At 41.5% G+C, this 20,708-nt stretch overlaps 3 protein-coding genes across 3 annotated transcripts; 2 read left to right on the top strand and 1 right to left on the bottom strand.

The window, feature by feature from the left end:
* The first annotated feature begins 4,515 nt into the window (after positions 1-4,515).
* Positions 4,516-8,200, top strand: LOC112182555 (ankyrin repeat-containing protein ITN1). Its single transcript, XM_024321066.2, has 4 exons — positions 4,516-4,707; positions 4,892-5,371; positions 5,697-6,106; positions 7,067-8,200. The coding sequence occupies exons 1-4, from the start codon at positions 4,686-4,688 to the stop codon at positions 7,895-7,897; spliced, it is 1,743 nt and encodes a 580-aa protein (XP_024176834.1). The 5' UTR covers positions 4,516-4,685; the 3' UTR covers positions 7,898-8,200.
* A 234-nt stretch (positions 8,201-8,434) lies between these two features.
* LOC112170260 (putative F-box/LRR-repeat protein At4g00320) lies at positions 8,435-9,712 on the bottom strand. Its single transcript, XM_024307484.1, has one exon. It carries the CDS (start codon positions 9,710-9,712, stop codon positions 8,435-8,437), a length of 1,278 nt encoding a protein of 425 aa, XP_024163252.1.
* A 9,546-nt stretch (positions 9,713-19,258) lies between these two features.
* LOC112182556 (ABC transporter C family member 10) lies at positions 19,259-20,316 on the top strand. Its single transcript, XM_024321067.2, has 4 exons — positions 19,259-19,298; positions 19,410-19,704; positions 19,786-19,939; positions 20,061-20,316. Exons 1-4 carry the CDS (start codon positions 19,272-19,274, stop codon positions 20,212-20,214), a joined length of 630 nt encoding a protein of 209 aa, XP_024176835.1. The 5' UTR covers positions 19,259-19,271; the 3' UTR covers positions 20,215-20,316.
* The last annotated feature ends 392 nt before the right edge of the window (positions 20,317-20,708 follow it).

The following is a 20,708-nucleotide window of genomic DNA, read 5'->3' as shown; positions in this document are numbered from 1 at the left end:
TTAAGATAGACCTCTGTTTGGTCGGTATATTGTTTATTGAGGGGAGCTGTACTGAGCAGAGGTGTTGAGTAGCGAGCCCAAACTTTGATACTTGAGTGGCGGGGGTCAACGTGCCTGATCAGGGCTGCAGTAGACTGTTGAAGTGTCCTCGTGTTCCAGAGGGACGTTGCCTGACTGTAACGCCACGTAGTGGTCGTCGTCAAGATGAGGCGTTGCCTTGGGAATCGCCGTTGGTGGAAGTCGCTTCGCTGATAGTAAGCGGAAGCAGTGTTGCTGGGATCAACCTGGAGGTGGTCCAGTGAACGGAGTTGTGCTATGTTGTAAGATGTAAAGGGAGAAGTTCCGCTAGCGGAGTTGTGCTTAGCGGAGACTGCCTCGCTTGTAAGATGGAAATGGAGAAGTTCCGCTAGCGGAGTTGAGCTTAACGGAGACTGTCTCACTTGCAAGATGACAAGGGAGAAGTTCCGCTAGCGGAGTTGCTCTAAGCGGTGACTGCCTCTCTTGCAAGATGGAAAGGGAGAAGTTCCGCTAGTGGAGTTGCGCTTAGCGGAGACTGTCTCACTTGCAAGATGACGTTCTGCTAGCGGGGTTGTGCTAAGCGGAGACTGCCTCGCTTGCAAGATGAAAAGGGAGAAGTTCTGCTAGCGGAGTTGCGCTTAGCGGAGACTGCCTCTTCAATGGTTGCTTCGGTTGGATGCTTCGTTTGACGGCGTTCGACACGTGGCCGACATGTATTGGGTTAGCGTGTGGAATAACGTCTCTGTAGCACGCCCATCTCCTGGCCATTAATGCGAGTAATCATGGATTCTGTAACCGAGGCGACGCCTCGGTTAATCAGGCCATTAAGTGCGATGGTGGGCCACGTGTTCGGTTGTCGTGTGACGTCGTTTTTTCAGCGGATGGCCTAGATTGCTTTGATGTTGACATAAAAGAGAGGAAAAACCTGGAGGTTTAACACTTTGTACTTTTGCCTATTATCGTCGTCCTCAAGCCTTGCTTCTGAGATCTGAGAAGGTTGTGCAATCTCCGTGAAGCTGTTGATCTCTAGAAGATGAAGATCTCCTGAAGCGAAGACGAGCATCTTCGAGCATACCGGAGTTTTTTTTTTGTTGAGGTTGGTAGCCCCAAATCTCGTTCTTGTTTTATTGGTTTTTGTTTGCTTCTGTCGATTTTTGGTTTTTGGTTTTTTTGAAGTGGTTTCTGGCACTTTCCGGTGTCCGTAAGGGTCTAGAGTTGCGTTTGGGGGTGGGTTTTGGGTGTTTGATAGGAGGTCGAGGATTTTTGCCCTGCTAAACGGTCAAATCTGGGTTTGAATGAGTGTTTTTGTTCTTGTTTTGGTACTTTCTGGGTTTTCTGGGGATGGGTGTTCTTGATGTTCTTGGCTATAATCTGACATAGGCACAGTTTAGATCGTTGTTGAACTAACTCACCTGGGTTTTAGGGTTTGTAATGGCTAGCGTCGTAGATATCTCAAGCAGTGAGGATTCTGGGTCTGACGTGTCATTCAGCGTGGCAGATAGGTTATTTATTGATTTGTTGCGTCCGTCTGCCCTTGCAAGAACCTCACTATCCAAACCTCTAGACATCGAGCTGCTACAGACCATACCCTGGGAGGTGGCAATGGGTCGTGACGGTCGTGCTGAGAGCTCTAGGGTGGGGGAGGAAGTCGCGACCCACCATAGGCACGACAAGCGGTTAGCAAGCAATAGCGCCGCTAGTGGTTCCGCTGATGGGGGGGAGACTGGCGGGGAGGAGATCGAGTCAGCATGGGTTCTCTGTGACGGTACCCCTATTGATGAACAAGGAACTCATCTTTTTCCCACAGATGGCGCCAATGTTAATGTCTAAAAGTTCAGCCTGTCAAGTAAAATACAGTGGGCGTCAGAGGGAGACCGCGTTGGGCGGTCTTCTCTTCTCTGATGCCTAAGTTAGTCAATGTATTTATGTTGACAAAGTAACAGTAGGTAAGTAGTAAATGCGTAATTAATGAGGAGAGAGGAGAAAACCTTTTATAGATGGGGAAGAGGTTGATCTCTTCCATGTTTTTGATGTGGGACTGTTGTGCTTAAGTTCCCAGCTTCTGGAGCTTCTGATGCCATCTTGACGTGGCGCGTGGCGGCGCGTTAGCGGTTATCTGGGGGTGAGCCGGGGCTCAGGCGATAGCTTGCTTGGCTGTGTTTCCGTAGGTCACCCTGTTTGCGGGAATTAGTACCGCTGGTGGTAGCATGAGCGTGGCTCATTATAGCTAATTATGATTGCAAACGCTCATGTAAGTACACACACAAATAAGGATTTACTTGAACAGTGACGAATATATCGTTGATAAAAATAATATTGCCAAACAGATATTTCATCGTGAACCGTATTTAAATAATTTTTTTTCCAACTTCTTGTAAATTTTGTCAAATGAGTTCCATTTCTAAGTTCTAATCGATTCTCTTACGATTCCATACAAGGTGTAGAAATTAAATTCAACATAAAAATAGATTGCAAGCCGGATATGACACCACTTTTGTGATTCAATAATAAATTTCATTGTATTTTTTTAATAATAAATGTCATTGTTAATTTGTTATATCAAACATAATTAATCAAAAACGCGGTATTTAAAATTTTTATGAAGACTTAAAATTTAGAACAAACCTCATTAAATATGAAAAACACTAATATCGACAACGAATATCTCATCGAAAAAAGGGGCATTTCTGGATTTCATCACACTGTTTATTTTTAGAGGTCGTGACCACTTACCCAATTTTAACCAAAAAATTGCCCACTTGCTCCACTAAGAGTTTTTTGACCCCATTTACCCAATCTAACTTCTACTGACATAATTACCCTCCTTTTAGTCTCTCTCCCTCTCTCCCCCCCTCACCGATCTCTCTCTCTCTCTCTCTCTCACTGAACTCCGTCAAGCTCGACGAATCCGGCGACCCAGACCGCAACGACTTATCTCTCTCTCTCTCACTGATGCTCAACCCAGGCCTCCAGCGACCTAGGCTTCTGACGAATCAGATCGTCGAACTTCCAGTGCCACTGGAGCATCTCCACTGGTTGTACATGTCCAGGTCCATCGGGTTGTCAGAGACCCGAACCGTCGGGACAAACTGCTCCTCCTCGCCGGGCACGTCGGGTGCTATCGTCGTTCTCCTCCTCGCCGTGGACGACGTCGATCCGCGTCAGAGCTTTCTCCAATGACCAGTCGAAAGAGGTCGTCAAGCTTCTGGAGAAGCAGTCGACGTGCACCGCCGATGAGCTCCACCATCAACCTCGTCCCAAATCCAATCGATTTTGGAGCTTCAAGGTCCGGCCATTTGCACCTGCAATTTCACAGTTCCGGCCGGCCGATCAGACAGCAAATAGTGCGCCGGTGCCTCCGTCCCTTGTCCTTCAGATCCGGTGCCCAAAGCAATTTCTGGGTGCCAGAAGCATTTTTTTTTTTGTACACTGTGAACCCAGTAGAATGAGGAAGGAATGAGGAAGGAATTGCAATGTAACTGTGGGGTTTGTTTGATGGTCTACTGGGGCAGTAGACACATTATTGGCCCCCAGTAGACTTCGATATGAGGGACAGGGATCACTATAGTGTGGTGTTTTGATAAGTTATATGTTGTTTTCTGTGTATTAAAGTCAAATTATCTGTGAATCCTACAAAAAAGGTGCATTTTTGGTGGTCTATTGGGAGGCAGTAGAAACATTAGACTTTGTATTGGGGGGCAATAATATGATTACTGGGAGGCAGTAATATGATTATAAATTGATCAATTGTTCCTGTAGTGTATTCATTTTGGTTTTGGGAGTTCATACAATTCACTGGACGTCAATAATATGATTTTTGGGAGGCAATAATATGATTACTGGGGGGCAGTAATATGATTACTGGGGGGCAATAATAGCCGGATTCTGGAATCCGGTCACTGGTCGTCGGAATTCGGTCACCGTTCGCCGGAGTCCGGTCACCGTTCGCCGAAATCCGGTCACCGTTCGCCGGAGTCCGGTCACCGGTCGCCGGAGTCTGGTCGCCGGAGACCTCGCCGGCCACTAGTCATCGTAGCACAGCAAGGTAGAAGGTGACTTCTCTCTCTAAGTGAGAAAGAAGGAGAGGGCAAAAAAGTCTAAAAAAAAAAAGAAAAAAGAATTAATTGGGTAAAGGGGAAATAATCCCTTAGAGTGTTTTGGGTAAATGGGGTTAAAAAACAGTTGGTGGAGCAAGTGGGCAATTTTTAGCCTAAAATCGGGTAAATGATCATTTTCCCTTATTTTTATGATTCATTGTGAATTCTGTCAAACGAGATTAGACTTCAGAGCATAAGAACTAAAAAGAGAAAAAAAAAAGAAAAAAAAAAAAGAGGAATGACAGGTATTTTCGTGGCAATTGCAGTTCAGACCAGTAAAGAGTGAAATAGTGTGTCACTGTGTGTGGAGTTTAATTTCCAGGTGAGAGTGTTGGTGACATGGAAAGTCATCTTTGTGGAAAAAATAATCCAAAAGAGTCTACAGCCGTCACTACAACCACGACTCGTGCTTTTCCTTCCTTCCTTCTCAGCACCTTCTTTCCCTTTGTCGTCTCCCCCTTATCTCTTTCTTCTTCATTTCTTTATTCCCCATTATCACCATCGTGTTCATCTTCTTCCCCACTTTCCCCAATCTCAATTCTCACATGAACTCATCCCCATAGCCACACCATGTCTTCCCCGATCGAACAAGGTACACTCTTCTCTCATACCCTTTTCTGTAATTTACTGTTTTCGATTGTATTTGATTGAAGAAAGAAAGATTGGGATTAAAATACTGGGAATGGAATATGCTCACATGATTAAAGATGACTTCTTTTCTAGCAAAGGTTGTTGCTTTCTGAGAAATGATTTGATTTTTTTTCTGGGTTTGATAGGTGAGAGAGATATAGAGAAGGGTTTGATGACGACTCCAGCGGACCCATCACCTACGCCGTCGCCGTCATCGACGGCATCGGCGCCGGCGCTGGTGCTGTCGAACTCCGGGAAGAGGATGGACCAGGCGGGGAAGAAGAAGTATGTGAAGCAGGTGACCGGGCGGCACAACGACACCGAGCTCCACCTGGCGGCGCAGAAGGGCGATCTGGCAGCCGTGAAGCAGATTCTGCGTGATATTGTTTCGCAGGTGGAGGGGACGGTGAGCGGCGCTGAGTTGGATTCGGAGGTGGCGGAGGTGAGGGCGGCGGTGGTGAATGATGTGAATGAGCTGGGGGAGACGGCGTTGTTCACGGCGGCGGATAGAGGGCATCTGGATGTGGTGAAGGAGTTGTTGAAGTATTCGAATAAGGAGAGTTTTGTGAAGAAGAATCGGTCCGGGTATAGTCCCTTGCATATTGCTGCAACTCATGGCCACCATGGTAATGGTTTCTTCAACTTAATTTTTGACTAGTTTTTTGATGGATTTTGCATATGTTGGTTTCCTTGGGAGGTTGTTGGAATGTTGTATAGGTGAAATTGGAGATGTTTAAGTAGTTGATTTCTATGTTTGCGATTTTGAAGAATGATCAATTTTGGTTTATGGAGTATCGTAATCCTAATGTTCAAGTTTTGGTTTCATATTCTAGTCTAAGACTTGGAGTAGAATTAAGATTATAGCTTCAGAGGCTGTGATTGAATGTGATAATGAATTGTTCTGCTGTATGACAAATTGACAATGTATTGATACTCGTACTTTACTTGCAGCCATTGTTCAGGTACTCCTGGATCAAGACCCCGGGCTAAGCAGGACAACGGGCCCGTCGAATGCTACCCCACTTATATCTGCAGCTCAAAGAGGGCATATAGCTGTGGTTGATGAACTGTTGTCAAAGGATTCTACCTTGTTGGAGATTTCAAGATCAAATGGGAAGAATGCATTACATCTGGCTGCAAGACCAGGGCATGTGGAGATTGTAAGAGCATTGCTAAATAGGGATCCACAATTGGCACGAAGGACTGACAAGAAAGGGCAAACTGCCTTGCATATGGCTGTTAAAGGGACAAGCTGTGAGGTGGTGAAATTGCTTCTTGATGCAGATGCTGCAATTGTGATGCTTCCTGACAAATTTGGTAACACAGCATTACATGTAGCCACCAGGAAGAAGCGAGCGGAGGTACTTTATATCTGCTCTATGCTCTACATTTTTGTTTATCAATGTATCTTTTGAATGGTTAAACTTTAATTCATTTTAATTCTGTTAAACTGTAAATGGACTAATTAAGTAACAAATGTAACAATTCAATGCTATGTTGTTACATATCATAAAGCTGTAAGAGTCTTACGAATTTCAAGCACTTGTTGCAAAGCCGATGCCAGTTTGTTTTAACTTCCACCAGGATTCTTTTTGGTGCCATGGATCATGGAAGACATATGTTTGTCTTTGAGATAGGATGAAAGGCATAGTTTGATTACCACTCTTGACTAGTTTTTGCCTGAATACCCTACCCCTTCCTCTAGTGGATGCAGAAGGCAGAACAACATATAACCTTGATTTGTATTGTGCAAGAAATTCAGTCTGTTTTTAGTATGTATAGAAAATTGAATTAACCTATTCTATTGGAGTGCTATATTTTGTGTGTAAGCTTTTGTTCTGAGATTCAATTCCTTTTTCCATGATTTGATTCCTACATGTAATAGCTATAATATGAGCTAAACCTGCTAAAACAATCAATATCCTTTTGTGATCTAAACTAACTTGTAAATGTTAATATAATTGCCATGAACTTTTAAGTTCTTATTTGCTAGTTGAGTGTGAAGAAATGTGATTAAGTTGGCTGAGAATTTCCCCTCATCTTTTACATTGTTCCTTGCAAACATGGGTTTGCAGTTCTTGAAGAGTCGAAATTTTTGCCTCTGACTTTTTTGTATTTCTTGCATACTATACTAGTATAAATTCACTAGCTTTTGCACACAATTGTTCTCAGTTTGTTCAAAAGCTTTGTTTTCTCTCTCAAGTATGATATGTTTTTTGATTGGATACATGACATCAATCTTCAAGTTGTGTAAGCAAATAGATCATTGAAATTACTAAATGACTTCTCTGTACTAAACATTTTTTTTCCCTTCCTTGCAGATAGTGAACGAGTTGTTATCCCTCCCAGACAGCAATGTTAATGCACTGAATAGGGACCACAAAACCGCTCTGGACATTGCTGAAGAGCTTCCACTTTCAGAAGAATCAGCAGATGTAAAGGCTTGCCTTTACAAATACGGTGCTGTTAGAGCTAACGAACTGAACCAACCAAGGGATGAACTGAGAAAAACAGTGACTCAGATCAAGAATGATGTTCATATCCAGCTTGAACAAACAAAGAAAACCAATAAAAATGTTCAGAATATTTCGAAAGACCTCAGGAAGCTCCACAGGGAAGGAATCAACAATGCCACCAACTCAGTCACAGTGGTGGCTGTTCTATTTGCAACAGTTGCTTTTGCAGCTATATTTACTGTGCCCGGCGGTGATAACAATGATGGGACGGCTGTGGTAGTGCACTCTTCTCCATTCAAAATCTTCTTCATTTTTAATGCCATTGCTCTTTTTACATCTCTGGCCGTTGTGGTGGTTCAAATTACATTGGTCAGAGGTGAGACAAAAGCAGAGAAAAAGGTCGTAGAAATTATCAATAAGTTGATGTGGCTCGCGTCAGTGTGCACTTCAGTGGCATTCATGGCCTCCTCTTACATTGTGGTTGGCCGGCATCATAAGTGGGCTGCAATTCTGGTAACAGTTGTTGGGGGAATGATAATGGCAGTGGTTCTTGGCACCATGACATATTATGTGGTGAAGTCAAAGCGGCACCGGGCCTTGAGGAAGAAGGATAAGAGCGCAAGGAGGAGTGGATCCAACTCGTGGATGCCCTCAGACTACTCCAATTCAGAAATTGATCGAATCTATGCCCTTTGATCTGATGTGTGAATCCCGCAAGGGATTTGTAGATTTGAGACTGAAACACCATAAGTCCATAACAATGGATGTTGAAACACTTGAATAGGTGCAGAGGTATTTGGACATACCCCTTGCGGAATGATCCTGGAGTTAATTAAGTGTAACGTATTTGTCCCCAGTTACTCTGCCTCCTCCTTGTTAGAACAGCTGCAATTGTCCTGTAATAAATTTTAAAACAGGCCTCTGTATATATTATATTTGTGAAAACAAGAAACAATTTTTGTTGTAACTTGAACGAATCAAGATTTAAAATGTCCCAAACCATTTTTGTTTTGCATGCATTTAACGATTTGATCAGGGAAGCTCCTATTTCTACGAAGGTAAAACGATCCATTACTGATCGATTCAGAAAATTAGAAACCTAATAGAGCAGGAAAAACAGCTTGGATTTCAGTCTTAATGAGTCGATCACATTTTGTCACGACAATATAATAAAAGGTAAACAGATTTGTGCTCCTGATTTCTACATATTAACCTAATGAAGAAACTAGCTAACTAGTTTAAATACACATCCGACTCAATAAGCTTCAGAGCAGGTGCCATCCAATGCAAGGAGTCCTTCAAGTTTTGCTTATCTCTCTCATATGTAGGAGGGTTCTCAATTGTAAGTTCTAGAAATTCGAGATCTGCCAATATTGGTGAAGCCAAGGTCTTTCTGAAATCTTCTGGAAATATGAGAACCTCAAAATCGTCAACATAGAGGACCATCTCTTTGCAACTACCAAATTCTTGGAGAAAATCTTTCAGTTTAGGAAAATGCTTCCATTGCCCGGTGAAGGAGGATAATTCTTCGTTCAATAGTATGATACGGGATTTACGTAAATTTGGAGCTTTCAAAGAAAATTTGGACTCTAAATGACCTCTGAAACTGAAAAAAAATAGGGCTGGAGCGTCGATTACGGCATTAACATCATGGCATTGTCCTTGTAAATAAAACCATTCCAAGAACTGAGCACATATATTAACATGTTTCAATTTGAAGCATCTTTCCAAGATCACGCCTTCCAACGGAAAGTCTGATGAAACGATGGAAAGAGATTCAAGATCTTCGACATAAAGTACAGCTTGAGAAGCCTTGCAGTGCTTAATTTCCAAGGATTTGAGTGTGGGACTTAAAAGACGAATCTCGGAGAGTTCAAAAGAACATGAAGCCAAGGAAAGATGCTCAATGAAAGGGCACTCCCAAACTAAGAAGAAGAGAGCATTGTGATCAAATTGAACAGTTTTAAGAGACATGGTTTTCAAAGAAGGAAGAAGGCGCAGAGAGATAGAGTAGTCAATAGGCTCGACACAACTGTCAATGTTCTTCATCCTCACATACTCCAAATTTAGAGTGGTTAGAGTTTTTGCATTGATAAGGTTGGTCCGGCACAGGTAGTAGTAATTTTTCACGGTACACCCTCTAAGGCTGATATCCAACTCTTTCACGCTTCTCTCGATTGAACTAGACAGTAACTTATACACCATACTGGCGTCTCTAGATGAGTATCTCGTCATGCGAAGCCTGAATTTGTCTAAGGGAGTTGTTTTTGTTGCTTCTCGATCTTTCTCACATAGTTCCCAATACTTTTGTAAGATGTTGATGAACTTGCTGTGCTGAATAAAGTTGTCGTTTTGGTCAAACCGATGATCACCACCCTCGTCAAAGTCTAACATGGGGAGTGAAGACAACATGCCTTCCCATTGCTTGGAAAGAAAGCTCATGCGAACAGCGGTTTTAGTGGTAACAAGTCGGAAGATTTGGTTGATAACCAGGTCCGGTAAGAGAGCCATAACGTGGTTACACTTGTGTGTTTTTGCTTCGTGCGTACTCCTCACCTACGAATAGCAGCCATTAGCCTCTTATATACCATATATATAAGCTTAGAATCCATCTGGGAATAGAATACCTAATCCTACTCTAACAACAAAACCTGACCAAAAAGAGTAAAAGTAAAATTATCCATAATATATAGTAATTAAACCTTAGACTCCTTTAAAGTGAAATAAGTGTGAAATTATGTTAAGTTCCTAATATAAGCGGAGTGTCAAATCTAAGGGTTCTTAGAGTTAACACATCACTCTATCACTAATTTTATAAAGGGTGTGATTATTGTCACTCTACCATTTTCTTAGTTCACCCTACAAATATATAAATTATTGAAAGACTATTACCAAAATGTAAAATAACTAATAAGTACATGTTGTAGAGAAACTGAATTTGAGAGAAATTTGCTGTGTATATCATTGATAATAAGGGCCTCTTTATACAGAGGATTACAATGCATAGAGTTAGAATCATACAAGGAAAGATAATCTCTAGATTCTTCTAATTGAACCCTATTACCACTAGGTCAAGTAACCTAGAGTTTGGATAAAACACAAATAGAGATATCCTTAAACACTCCCCCTTGTGTTGTCCAAACGCGGTGCTTCTCTCGTTGCCTCCTTAAAAACCTTGCCGAGTAACAAAAACCCAGTGGGATAAAAATAACCTCGTTCGAAGGGGAAAAAGAGCAAAACACACCCTTCACGATTCGATACGAACATGTAGACATCTCCCCATGATGTCTGTGCCTCCCCCAGATGACTCCGATCATGGGAGTTCAGATAATTTTCGCAAGCCAATTCTTGCCACATGTTTCTCGAATGTGGATTTGGGCAATGACTTAGTAAACAAGTCTGCCGCATTGTCCTCAAATTGAACCTGGTTCACTTTGATCTTGAGGATCTTCTGTTGTTGCTGATTATAGAAGAATTTGGGCGATATGTGCTTGGTGTTGTCGCCTTTGATGTAGCCTTGTTTCATTTGTTCAATGCAAGCAGCAATATCCTCATAAATGCTCGTTGGCTCATCTGTGGTAGACTTCAAACCACAATTGCTTCGAACATGCGTAACTATGGATCGAAGCCATATACATTCAGGAACTGCTTTGTGAAGAGCAATAATCTCTGCATGATTCGAAGAGGTAGCGACTAAGGTCTGCATTGTAGACCTCCAAGATATCGCGGTCTTTCCCATGGTGAAAACATAGCCAGTTTGGGAGCGACCTTTGTGTGGGTCAGAGAGATACCCAGCATCAGCAAAACCTTCCAAAACACTTATATAGTTTTGGGATGGGGAGAGGGAACGCAGTCCACCATGTGTGGCGTCCCTGGTACTTGATGGGTCTGAATCCATCTTCTCTCTATAGGGATAGAACAAACCCATATCGATCGTACCATTTAGGTATCGAAAGATATCTTTAACACCAGTCTAATGACGTCGTGTAGGCGCAGAGCTATATCTAGCTAGCAAGTTCACAGATAATGAGATATCCGGTCTCGTGCATTGTGCTAAGTACAATAATGCGCCTATTGCACTTAGATAGGGCACTTCTACCTTTAGCACTTTTTTGTCATCATCTTTTGGACGGAATAGATCTTTCTTTGGATCAAGACCGATGATCATTGGGGTGCTTGAAGGCTTAATCTTGTCAGTGTTGAAACGCCTAAGCATCTTTTGGGAATAAGCTGATTGATGAATCAGGATACCATCTCTACGGTGCTCAAGTTCTAAACCGAGGCAAAACCGTGTTTTCCCAAGATCTTTCATCTCAAACTCGGATTTCAAGTGTTCAGCGGTTTCCCTTAACTCTTTGAGGGTGCCAATTATGTTCATGTCATCGACATAAACCACTACTATTGCAAATTCAAAACATGTCCTTTTTATGAACACACATGGGCATAGTTCGGTGTTGACATATCCCTTTCCAATCAAGTAGTCACTTAGACGGTTATACCATATCCGTCCGGATTGTTTTAATCCATATAGTGAGCGTTTCAATCTAATCGCAAACGCACTCCATGGTTTAGAGCCACTTGATTTGGGTAACTGAATTCCATCTAGAATCTTCATGTATATTTCCGTATCTAGATCTCCATATAGATACGCAGTAACCACATCCATAAGCTGCATGTTCAGTTTTTCAGAAACTACCAAACTGACAAGGTAGCGGAACGTAATGACGTCCATTACAGGAGAATAGGTCTCCTTATAGTCGATTCTAGGGCGTTGTGAGAAGCCTTGAGCCACAAGGCGAGCTTTGTATCTTACAATCTCATTTTTCTCATTACACTTTCTAACGAATACCCATTTGTGACCAACTGGTTTGGTATTGGGCGGTATTGGTACAACTTTGCCAAATACCTTTCTTTTCGCTAGAGAATCAAGTTCTGCCTGGATCGCATCTTTCCATTTTGGCCAATCAGCTCTACGTTGGCATTCATCAACGGAGCGTGGTTCGATGTCATCGGTCTCAATAATCTCACGTGCCACTAAATACGCGAACCCATCATCAATGATGATGGAGTTTCTTTCCCACGTCCCATGTATACTAGTGTAATTTACACAGATCTCTATGTTCTCATGGATAGGTTCTGACATTGAGGCATCCCCTAATGATGTCTCTTGGACATAACCATAATCCGAAACATTCTCATGGGACGGATTTTGAGTATCGATGATAAAAGGATTTGTCTGTGACTCATTCGCTTTCTTTCTAGGGCGAGTATCCTTCAAACCAATTGGTCTACCGCGCTTCCTTGCTGGACCTGCAGCTATAGATGCCACATCATTGCCATGCTGGGCAATGGCGCCATCTCCTGATGTCACAGGAGTGGCGTGATGTCCAGTATTTGGGACATCGATCCTTGCAGGCACGTTTGCAGCAGGTATGTGTAATCTAGTCACTTTGGCAACATCAGAAAACGCATCAGGCAGAGTGTCTGCTACGTTCTGGAGTTCGATTATTCTTCGCACTTCAAGTTCGGACTGTGTGGTATGGGGATCGAGATGAGACATAGTGGGGATAAACCACGACAATTCCTGTCGTTCCTGTTGAACATCTGTGTTCTTATCTCCCCCTAACGAGGGGAAGACTGTCTCATCAAAGTGACAATCCACAAATCTAGCGGTAAAGAGATCGCCTGTCAAGGGTTCAAGGTAGTAGACAATGGTTGGAGATTCATAGCCAACATAGATGCCCATTCGTCTTTGTGGACCCATCTTAGTACGCTGTGGTGGCGTAATAGGCACATAGATGGCACACCCAAAAAAGCGTAAATGCGAGAAAACAGGCTCGTACCCAATCACTAGCTGTAACGCAGAGTAAGATTGGGTTGCAGTGGGTCATAGACGAATTAGTGTCGCTGCATGCAATATTGCATATCCCCAAGCAGAAACAGGGAGATGGGTGCGCATAACCAATGTCTGTGCTATCATCTGTAGTCGTTTGATAGTGGCTTCTGCGATACGATTTTGGGTATGAACATGGGGAACTGGATGCTCTACATCAATCCCCAGTGACATGCAATAGTCATCGAATGTTTTCGATGTAAACTCCCCAGCATTATCAAGTCGAATGGACTTAATAGGATGGTCAGGGTAGTGAGCCCGTAGACGGATAATATGGGCAAGGAGTTTAGTATAAGCAGCATTTTGAGTGGACAACAGTGCGACATGTGACCAGCGTGTCGACGCATCAACCAATACCAAAAAATATTTAAAAGGTTCGCATGATGGTTTAATTGGTCCACAGATATCTTCTTGGATTCTCTGTAAGGACGGAATGAGTATTTTAGGATCCTTTGCATAGGACGGTCTCGGTCCTAATTTCCCGAAGGAACAGGCTTTGCAAAATGAGCAAGGGGCCTTAGAAGCAACCAATGAGGATTTGGGTTGGGCCGGAGCGTCTGTATCGCTATTATAAGCAAAGTGTGTGACTACATCTCCCATTATGTCGTTAGAGCCATGGAAATAGGTTTGTGTGGCGTTATGGCCACTGGGAGGAGCAACCATGGCGTCAGGCTCATGGTTAGTGCCATTTATGGTGTCATCACTAGGGACAGGGGCAGCCTTTCGGCGGTGAAGACAGCAGCAGCGCCAGAAGCTGCAATTTGTGCAGTCTTGCTAAGTCCTGGAATCAATTTTTAATTCTTACTTCTTTTCACTCTGAAGAAAGGATGCCCGTGTGAAGTCTTAAGTATACCGAGCATCATATCATGACTAGGATGTCCTAGTCGGTCATGCCAAAGTCAATATGTGTTTGAATCCAAGAGATTTTCTCTTATGACATTATTGGATTCAATTGGTCGAATTGTAGTGACATAAAGTCCACTAGATTGACACATAAGTTTCTCTAAGATGCGCTTTCGTCCGCAATCATTAGAGGTAATGCAAAGGAATTCTATTCCATTCTCACTGTGTTTCCACATAGAATCTGTTGGCTCTTATATCTTTAAAGCTTAATAAGGTTCGATTTGCCTTAGGAGCGTAGAGAACTTCAGTGACTTTAATCAAGGTGCCATTGGGCAAAAGGAATTGGGCCATTCCATGTCCTTGAACTAAACCTGATGGCCCAGCCATCGTAGTCACAGATGAATATGTAGGCAACATCTCTAAGAATAATTGCCTATGTCGTAGAATGGTGTGCGTAGTCGCACTATCCGTAAGACATTGAAGTTCATCCATTCCTAAAAGAAAAGCTCGTAATTAAAAAAGGAGTCATAAAGAAAAGAATTCAACTTTTATTAATAAGCCAAACAGAATTACATCATCGTTTCTTTAACCAAAGAAAATCTAATCCAATAAACTAGTTAACGCAAAACAATGGTAGTCGTCCAACTTCTTTCGGTAATTTCAATGTAAATGTGACCTGGTGAGTATAGAGATGTCAGTGGAGCAAAGCTCGCTTAAGTACCACTTATCTCAAAACTTTTCTAGACATCACACTTACATTGAGTACACCTACTTTGAAGAAAGACTAATATCATTGGCATCTACTACAAAAGTAATATGGCAATTGCCTACATCTCTTGGAAAGTAAAAAGACTTAATCAAAATCACTAGTTTCTGGGTCTTGATCCTTGTAGTCTTCCACCCTTAGATGGAGATCGCCATCTTGATCTTCTTGTTCCATGTAATTTGTCTCCCTTGCTTCACGATACATCTTGTATGCATTTGCAACATTCTGGGATACAGTACACTTCCTTGCCCAATGTCCACTTGATCCACATCGAAGACAAACATCTTTATGGTCAGGCTCCCTTGATCGAGATGCTTTTGGTGCATGATTTGGACGACTATTACTCTTGGTGGCGTCACCACCATAGCCGAAGGCTCCGCCTTTCTCTCTTCACAAGTTGACCTCCACGGTTCCGTGTACGCCTCTCTTGGCGATTTCATTCCTCTTTAGGGCGAGAATATGGACTAGAACGTCCAGAATTGTCCTTATTCTTAGGGTTTCGCTCCTTGCGTCTTCCCTTGGGGGCGCGACTATAGTTAGACTCCGGAATAGACTTGGTTCCCACGGGTCTAGCGTTATAGTTCTTCACAAGTATGTTGTCGTGCTTTTCAGCTACGTTCATGGCACCAATAAGCTCATGAAATCTTGTGATACGTCCTGCTTTCACATCAATCCGATAATTCTTTGAAATCATCAGGGCATAGACGGGGAAGGTAGAGAGAGTCTTCTCGATCAACATCGTATCAGTTATGGTTTGACCATAAAACTCCATCAGAGACTTGATATGAAGAGCTTCCGAGTTATAATCAAGCACAGACTTGAAATCACAAAAGCGGAGGCTATGCCATCGCACTTCTAACTCAGGAAGCAGGGAGTCACGAACGTTGCCAAATCGTTGTTCAAGTTCTACCCATAGCTTTCTTGGGTCTTCCTCATTGAGGTATTCACTTTAGAGCGCGTCATTCATGTGTCTTGTCATGAGAATGATGGCTTTAGCTTGATTTGCTTCAAAAGCAGTAGCTTGTTCAATGTAGAGCATGTTCTAACTAGGCTCTTGAATGACTTCCAGAAGTCCATCAACCTTAAGATGTTGGCGCACATCTCAGACCCACCTATGGTATCCTGCGCCAGTTGTCTCTAGTGGAACAAATTTCAACTTGTTCAGGTAACTCAACCTGAAAAACAACACAAGATTAGGGTTAGTTTCGGAGCGAAAAAGGCTACCACGAAAAACTATTAAATTTCTGAGCGTAGTCGCTTCCAGAAAATTGGGGATTTTATGAGCGTAGTCGCCTCCAAGAAAATCTGATTCCAAGAGGGGTTTTGGATTAGATCGAAACAACGATGTATGTGGTCGATCGTTTTTCTTCTCAACAAACTCTTAAGTTTTGAGGACTCTACAAGCTCCAAGCTTGGAGTGAGCACGAACCCCCACATTTCAGCTTTTTGGTCTCCCCTATGAAGAATAAAGAGGGGTAGAAGAAAGGATGTTGGAAGTCCCCGAGACAAAGAAGAAGAAATTGAAAATCTTCAAAAACGGGAACTTTTAGAAAAGTTTACCTTGAAAATTAGCCGGAAAATTTGACCTGGAAAGTCACTGTAGATGGCCTGAAAAAGGGTCACCGGAGGTCGCCGGAAAAGTGGCCGGAAACTGGTGGCCGGTGGTAGTGGCCGGAGTTAGGCAGGGCTGCTGCAGGGGTTGTGCGGAGTTGCTGCAGGGCTTGTACGGAGGCTGTGCAGGGCTGGCAGGCAGATACTCAGCAGGTGCTGCGCAGGAGCTAGGCAGCTGTCGGCAGATGCAGGCACATGGGTGCTCAGGTCTCGGCAGGCGCTCGGCAGGTGTTGGCAAGGGCTATGCGGAGCTCTCGGCAGATGTCGACAGGGGCAGGCACAGGGGTGCGCAGGGCTCTCGGCAGCTGTCGGCAGTATTTGGTAGGACTCGGCAGGAGGCTTGCAGGGGCTGTCGGTAGGTGTAGGTACAGGGCTCGGCAGATCTCGGCAACTACTCGGCAGCTGTCGGTAGGGCTCGCAGGGGGTAGGCACAAGGCAGGGGTCGGTTCTGATTTTCCGACGGCCGGTTTAGGTGGATTCCGGCCGGTTCCGCCGCCGGTTTGGGCTCCTTGGGATTAGGGCTTCGATATGTGAGGTGGTGGTTGCCGGATTTCGAGTTTTACGAAATTAGGGTTTTCAGGGTTAGGGCTTCGTGCTGATAACGTGTTGTAGAGAAACAGAATTTGAGAGAAATTTGTTGTGTATATCATTGATAATAGGGGCCTCTTTATATAGAAGATTACAATGCATAGAGTTAGAATCATACAAGTAAAGATAATCTCTAGATTCTTCTAATTGAACCCTATTACCACTAGGTCAAGTAACCTAGAGTTTGGATAAAACACAAATAGAGATATCCTTAAACAGTACACTAATTTTTAAAAATTTAAATATGTAAGATAAAATTAAATATAAAGACTACTTAATTTTTCATTGGATAACATTAATTTTTATCTTCTCCACCCAAATTTGAATTTATTACTTTTTTTTTGTCATTTTGTTGCCTCCTCATCGCTAATTCGTTATTCAATTCATAAAATCATTAGTGTTAACTTCATCAAAATCTTTGCAATACCCTTTATGAACACTGCAAATAGAAAATTTTAAACACCCAAAAAAAAAAATCAATCTCTTCTTCATTGCTCATAGTTGTAAATTTACTAGTATTTTACATAGATTGAAATAGATAACATTGAAATAGAAAGAAAAAAATTAAAAAAGGAAGCAAATTTAATGAGAGATTTTAGTTATTTTTATTGGATAGGTCATATAAGGATATTATTGGAAAGAGTAATGGGTTAGATAAGTAAATTTAATGATTGAAATTAAAATATAGGGTGTAATGAGTAAGTAGGGTGAATAAAGAAAATGATAGGGTGACAATAGCCGCACCTTTTTATAAATGTTAATCTAAACCCAAGTGAACTTCCCATTAACTCTAGGAAAGAAAAAGGATTAGGGATTTTAATCTTTTTCCTCTTAGAATTTTGGTCAAGAACCCAATTTCTATTGTGTTTGCTGTTCATTTGTGCTTCCATGGAAAATTGTAGATGGTGGCAATAACCGTGAAATTAACTTCTTATATTTGTATTGATTATCAATTAAGAAGCAATACCAAATTGAGAAAACCTCAAATCGACCACGAATGGGTTGATTAAGTACATTCAGATCAGTTGAGTACTTCCTATTTTGTAGAAATTTCCAACGACCTTGAATGCTAATGCTTAGATATTCACAACAGTCATCATATTTGGTTTTTCTAAAAGAATATTTCTTAATTTAATGGCTTTGGATATATGGAACTCTAAGCAAATTTGCTGACCACCCTTAGCGAACACTACTACAATTCTCCCCAATAGCACCTTTCTTTTAGGCACGACAAAATCATCAGTGGGAATGAAGAATAGTCTTCCACTGTTTTTTTGGATCAGTGACTCATTTGGGCACCACACTGATCATCAGTGGGTTTTGACAAATTGCCACCAACATCAGTGGTCCAACCCATCAAATATAATTTAATAGTCATTATTTATTAATTCTATTTTATTATTTTTCTGATTTTTTTCCCTATAATGCGTACTATGCGAACTCTCTAGCCTCTATCTCTCTCTCACCTTAGCTCAGTTCACTCCGCTCTCTCCTATCTCTTTTCCAATTTGGAACCGACGAAAGAGATATGAGAATCGATCCAATCTTTGACTAATCGCCAAAGCCATGTACTGGCCGTTAGACCGATACCGCTGTTCATCGGCGATCTGAATACATAGATCCAGTCCAATGGTAAGATTCATGTACTGAACCCATTGTGGAGGTATTAACTTTGAGTTTTTTTATTTTGTTTTGACATCTGAATACTTAGGGTAAAGTAATTGCAGAGATACTTACTTTCCCTATTTTTGATTTATAGCTTTTGGTTGTTTGACATCGTTTCGAACCTGGAAGGGTCAGATCTACAAAAGCCCCCAACTTCCCAGGTTCGATATCGCTGGATACACGACACGCATCATCGTCCCCTTTACTTTTAAGGCCTTAAGGTGAATGATTGAGGACTATTCATACATTTGTAGCTCGCTCGCTAACATACCCGATCTATCATTTTATGGCTTTTCTGGGTCTTATGTGGTGGGATTTTGTTAATTTTCAGTTTGGGTGTTTTATTAAGTTCTGAATTGTGAAATTTGAATCTTTTGGGGCTAGTTTAGTTTTTGGAGTGCTTCTTTAGGATCAACATTGTTTGAGTTGTTTGATTTTCCCAAATTCATGATTGAAATATTAGGTTACTGATTGACTTGTCTTGATTTGGTTTATTTCAGTTCAGTAGTATCAAATTCAAAGTTTCATTGTTATTCTGCTATACTTGTGATCTTTATTGATGTGTTCTTGTATCAACGATAGTTGGTAATATTTGGTATTTCTAATACACTAGCTCTCAGCCTCTATTGGTAATTACTTTCATGTGTACTCCTTGCTTAACATATTTGAGTCTTCATCATCAGAGCATGTTTGTTTCCATACCAATGGTCTTTCTGGCAATTCAGCTACAGGTATGCTATTTGAGCTTCTTTTATATCTTGTTGGAATTTGAAATTGAACGAGCAAAGCATGTTCTTTTGCGTGGAAACTTCTTTATATGACACAGTATGTCTTCCTTTCAGAAATATTACTTTTCCACTGCAAAGGAGTTGATGAGGATCAATGGAACAACCAAGTCTTTTGTAGCAAATCATCTAGCAGAGTCTGTATCAGGCGCCATTACAATAAGAGCTTTCAATGAAGAAGATCGCTTCTTGGCAAAGAATTTTCACCTCATTGACACAAATGCTAGCCCATTTTTTCATAGTTTTGCAGCAAATAAGTGGTTGATTCAGCGGTTAGAAATAATTTGCGCAGAAGTTCTCGCCTCTGCAGCACTCTGTATGGTTTTGCTTCCAACTGGAACTTTTAGCTCTGGTTAGTTTTCCTAAATTTTTCTAGAACCCAGTGACTGGACTTATAGTTATGATTCTTATATAAATTACTACGTAACTGCAGGGTTTATTGGAATGGCGCTTTCTTATGGTCTTTCATTAAACATGTCATTGATCTATTCAAATCAAAACCAGTGCACTATAAGGAGACTCAAAACATGGATGAATATTTTCTGGGATGATGGGGTTGGATGCCAAACTGAAAATTCTTACTGCAGGTATGCTTTTAATGATAAATTTAATCCCAGTTTGTCTTTCTGCCTAAGTTTATATAGAGTATGGTTTCCTGTTTCTTTTAAGTTTTGTTTTCGATTCTGATTTTGGGTCTTTTTGATGCAGCAAATCTGATATAAAGAGCATAAAGGTGAGGCTAGGGGCGATTAAGAAGAAGAGGAACGCTGTGCTGAAGTATCTGAAGAATAATGTTGCTGTTCTTCTCAAGATTGGCCTTGATATTAATGTATATGGAGGGTTAAGTTTCATGGCTCATTAGTTTTAATGTATATGATGTGTCAATTTCATCATTGTTTTGCTTGGCCTTAATAGAAATTAATACAATTCCCTAATATTTAAAGTACATTTGAATTTCATGTTATTTGTGGATCAGCTTTCTAGTACCAAATACAGCAGGAAAGGGATATGAAAAAAACATCAGTTACTGATTAAGAACTGATGTCAGAAAACAAAAATTACATCAGTTTGAAAACAAAAACTGATGTCAGAAAGAGAAAATACATCAGTTTGGAAACCAAAACTGATGTCAAGAATGAGAAAATACATCAGTTACCAAACAAAAACCGATGTCTAGCATTACTATGAACATCGATATATAAACAAAAATGATGTCTACTATAAATATAGACATCAAGATATAAACAAAAACCGATGTCTAGCATTACTATGGACATAGATATATAAACAAAAACCGATGTCTGGTATAACTATGGACATCGATATATAAACAAAACCGATGTGTAGAATAAGTAT

Source organism: Rosa chinensis, chromosome 1, assembly GCF_002994745.2.
Source record: "Rosa chinensis cultivar Old Blush chromosome 1, RchiOBHm-V2, whole genome shotgun sequence".
NCBI lineage: Eukaryota > Viridiplantae > Streptophyta > Magnoliopsida > Rosales > Rosaceae > Rosa > Rosa chinensis.
Note: the sequence above shows the minus strand (reverse complement) of the source record. Positions and strands in the feature narration are given on the sequence as shown.

What these genes read in the sequence shown, in the direction of transcription:
- LOC112182555 (XM_024321066.2), top strand. Translation starts at nt 4,686, where the DNA reads ATGTCTTCCCCGATCGAACAAG. An exon ending in TGCAACTCATGGCCACCATG is followed by an intron (nt 5,372 to 5,696) that starts GTAATGGTTTCT and finishes CTTTACTTGCAG; the next exon opens with CCATTGTTCAGGTACTCCTG. An exon ending in CCAGGAAGAAGCGAGCGGAG is followed by an intron (nt 6,107 to 7,066) that starts GTACTTTATATC and finishes CCTTCCTTGCAG; the next exon opens with ATAGTGAACGAGTTGTTATC.
- LOC112170260 (XM_024307484.1), bottom strand. Translation starts at nt 9,712, where the DNA reads ATGGCTCTCTTACCGGACCTGGTTATCAACCAAATCTTCCGACTTGTT.
- LOC112182556 (XM_024321067.2), top strand. Translation starts at nt 19,272, where the DNA reads ATGGTCTTTCTGGCAATTCAGCTACAG. An exon ending in AACTGGAACTTTTAGCTCTG is followed by an intron (nt 19,705 to 19,785) that starts GTTAGTTTTCCT and finishes ACGTAACTGCAG; the next exon opens with GGTTTATTGGAATGGCGCTT. An exon ending in ACTGAAAATTCTTACTGCAG is followed by an intron (nt 19,940 to 20,060) that starts GTATGCTTTTAA and finishes TTTTTGATGCAG; the next exon opens with CAAATCTGATATAAAGAGCA.